At 41.4% G+C, this 1,795-nt stretch overlaps 1 protein-coding gene across 1 annotated transcript; it reads left to right on the plus strand.

Moving 5' to 3' along the window:
- Positions 1-251: 251 nt before the first annotated feature.
- Positions 252-1,445, plus strand: LOC140875380 (2-hydroxyisoflavanone dehydratase-like). The gene has a single exon (XM_073279046.1). It carries the CDS (start codon positions 318-320, stop codon positions 1,296-1,298), a length of 981 nt encoding a protein of 326 aa, XP_073135147.1. The 5' UTR covers positions 252-317; the 3' UTR covers positions 1,299-1,445.
- The last annotated feature ends 350 nt before the right edge of the window (positions 1,446-1,795 follow it).

Here is a 1,795-nt window from a genome sequence, read left to right on the forward strand (position 1 = left end):
TCAAAAATATTACTTATTATTATAAATATATCTGTATTACAGAAATATTACTCTTATTTATTTATTTATTTATTTTTGAAAATAGCACACACTAATAGATCATGCTTATCTTATTGACACACACTTTGAAAAAACTTTTTTTAAAAAAAAAAAAAAAAATTAATCAACGAGAAGAGTTCACATTATCTTGTATTCCCACGTCCATCAATTTGGCACACACAATTATATGCTCGTCTTATTGGCCCAACAACACACACACATTCAAAACGCTTATTATTAAGAAAAAGATTTCACGTCATCACTATAGTGTCCGTCCGATGGCCTCTCCCACCAAAGAAATCCTCACCGATCTCTCCCCAATCCTAAAACACTACACCGACGGCACCGTCGAGCGCATGTTTGTTTCTCCCTACATCCCCCCTTCACCGGAGGATCCCAACACCGGCGTATCCTCCAAAGACATCTTCTCCTTTCCGCCTGACGTCTCTGCTCGGATTTACCTTCCAAAACTCACCCCAGAAAGCTCTGTTCAGAAGCTTCCCATCTTAGTTTACTTCCACGGCGGTGGATTCTGCGTCGGATCCGCTTTCTCCTCCTTGGACCACCCGTACCTGAATCTGCTAGCCGCCGAAGCCAAGGCCCTCGTCATCACAGTCGAATACAGACTAGCGCCGGAACACCCACTCCCCGCTGCGTACGAGGATTCTTGGAACGGCCTCAAATGGGTATGTGCCCATAACACCGAGGAAACCACCCCTTTCGACAAGGAAGAATGGATCGTCAATCACGGAGATTTCACCAAACTCTTTGTCGGCGGGGATAGCGCTGGCGGGAACATAGCCCATTACGTAGCTATGCGTGCGGGGACAGAGGATTTACCGGAGAAGTCGAAAATCTTGGGTGCACTTCTGTCGCATCCATTTTTCTGGGGATCAACTCCGGTGGGAAACGAGCCTAAAGAAAACATAGAAGAAAGTTTAATTTACAGAATTTGGGTGTTTGTGTGGCCTGATGCTGATAATGGTATAGACAATCCGTTGATTAATCCGATTGGCGATGGAGGTCCGAGTTTATCCTCACTGGGATGCTCGAGAATTATGGTGTGTGTGGCTGAGAAAGATGTGTTGACAGCGAGAGCGATTGCTTATGCGGAGAAGGTGAAGAAGAGTGGATGGAAAGGTGAAGTAGTGGAGGTGGTGGAGATTGAAGGTGCGGACCATTGCTTTCAAGTTTTTGATCTTCAGTCTGACAAAGCCAAGGATTTGATTGGGCGTATGGCTTCCTTCATTTCACTCTAAACCAATGGAATTTAAATGTTTGCTTCAATTATTATATGTTTTGCTATTGTGTAGCATCATCGTTCTGGCATTTTCATTTAAATTAAAGTTGTGTACTGAAATTAACAAATATATCGAAATGCTCTTGTTTATTCTTAACACTAAAAACTTCTTGGATTTATCAGTGTGGCCTATGCACACCAATTCTCGAGTCCCGAGTGGGCACAATGGCCCATATCTTAGTTAACGATGTCCCTCGCCCCACTGCATAAAACATGACGCCGAAATTAATATTTTTCCTATCTTTAAATTCTCAAGATGAATAATAATAATAATAATTAATAAATTAAATGTATGTTGGATTAAGCGTGCATTAGTAAAAATAGTATTGGTACACGTGACCTCCTAAGAAGCTCTAGTGTGTCAATCTGTTGACATTGAATATTTGATCTAGTTTGCTGCGGGAGCTGTATAATAAGGACATCAAATCTTAAAGATAATATTGTCTTTTTTAGAGA

This window comes from Henckelia pumila, chromosome 1, assembly GCF_033568475.1.
Source record: "Henckelia pumila isolate YLH828 chromosome 1, ASM3356847v2, whole genome shotgun sequence".
NCBI lineage: Eukaryota > Viridiplantae > Streptophyta > Magnoliopsida > Lamiales > Gesneriaceae > Henckelia > Henckelia pumila.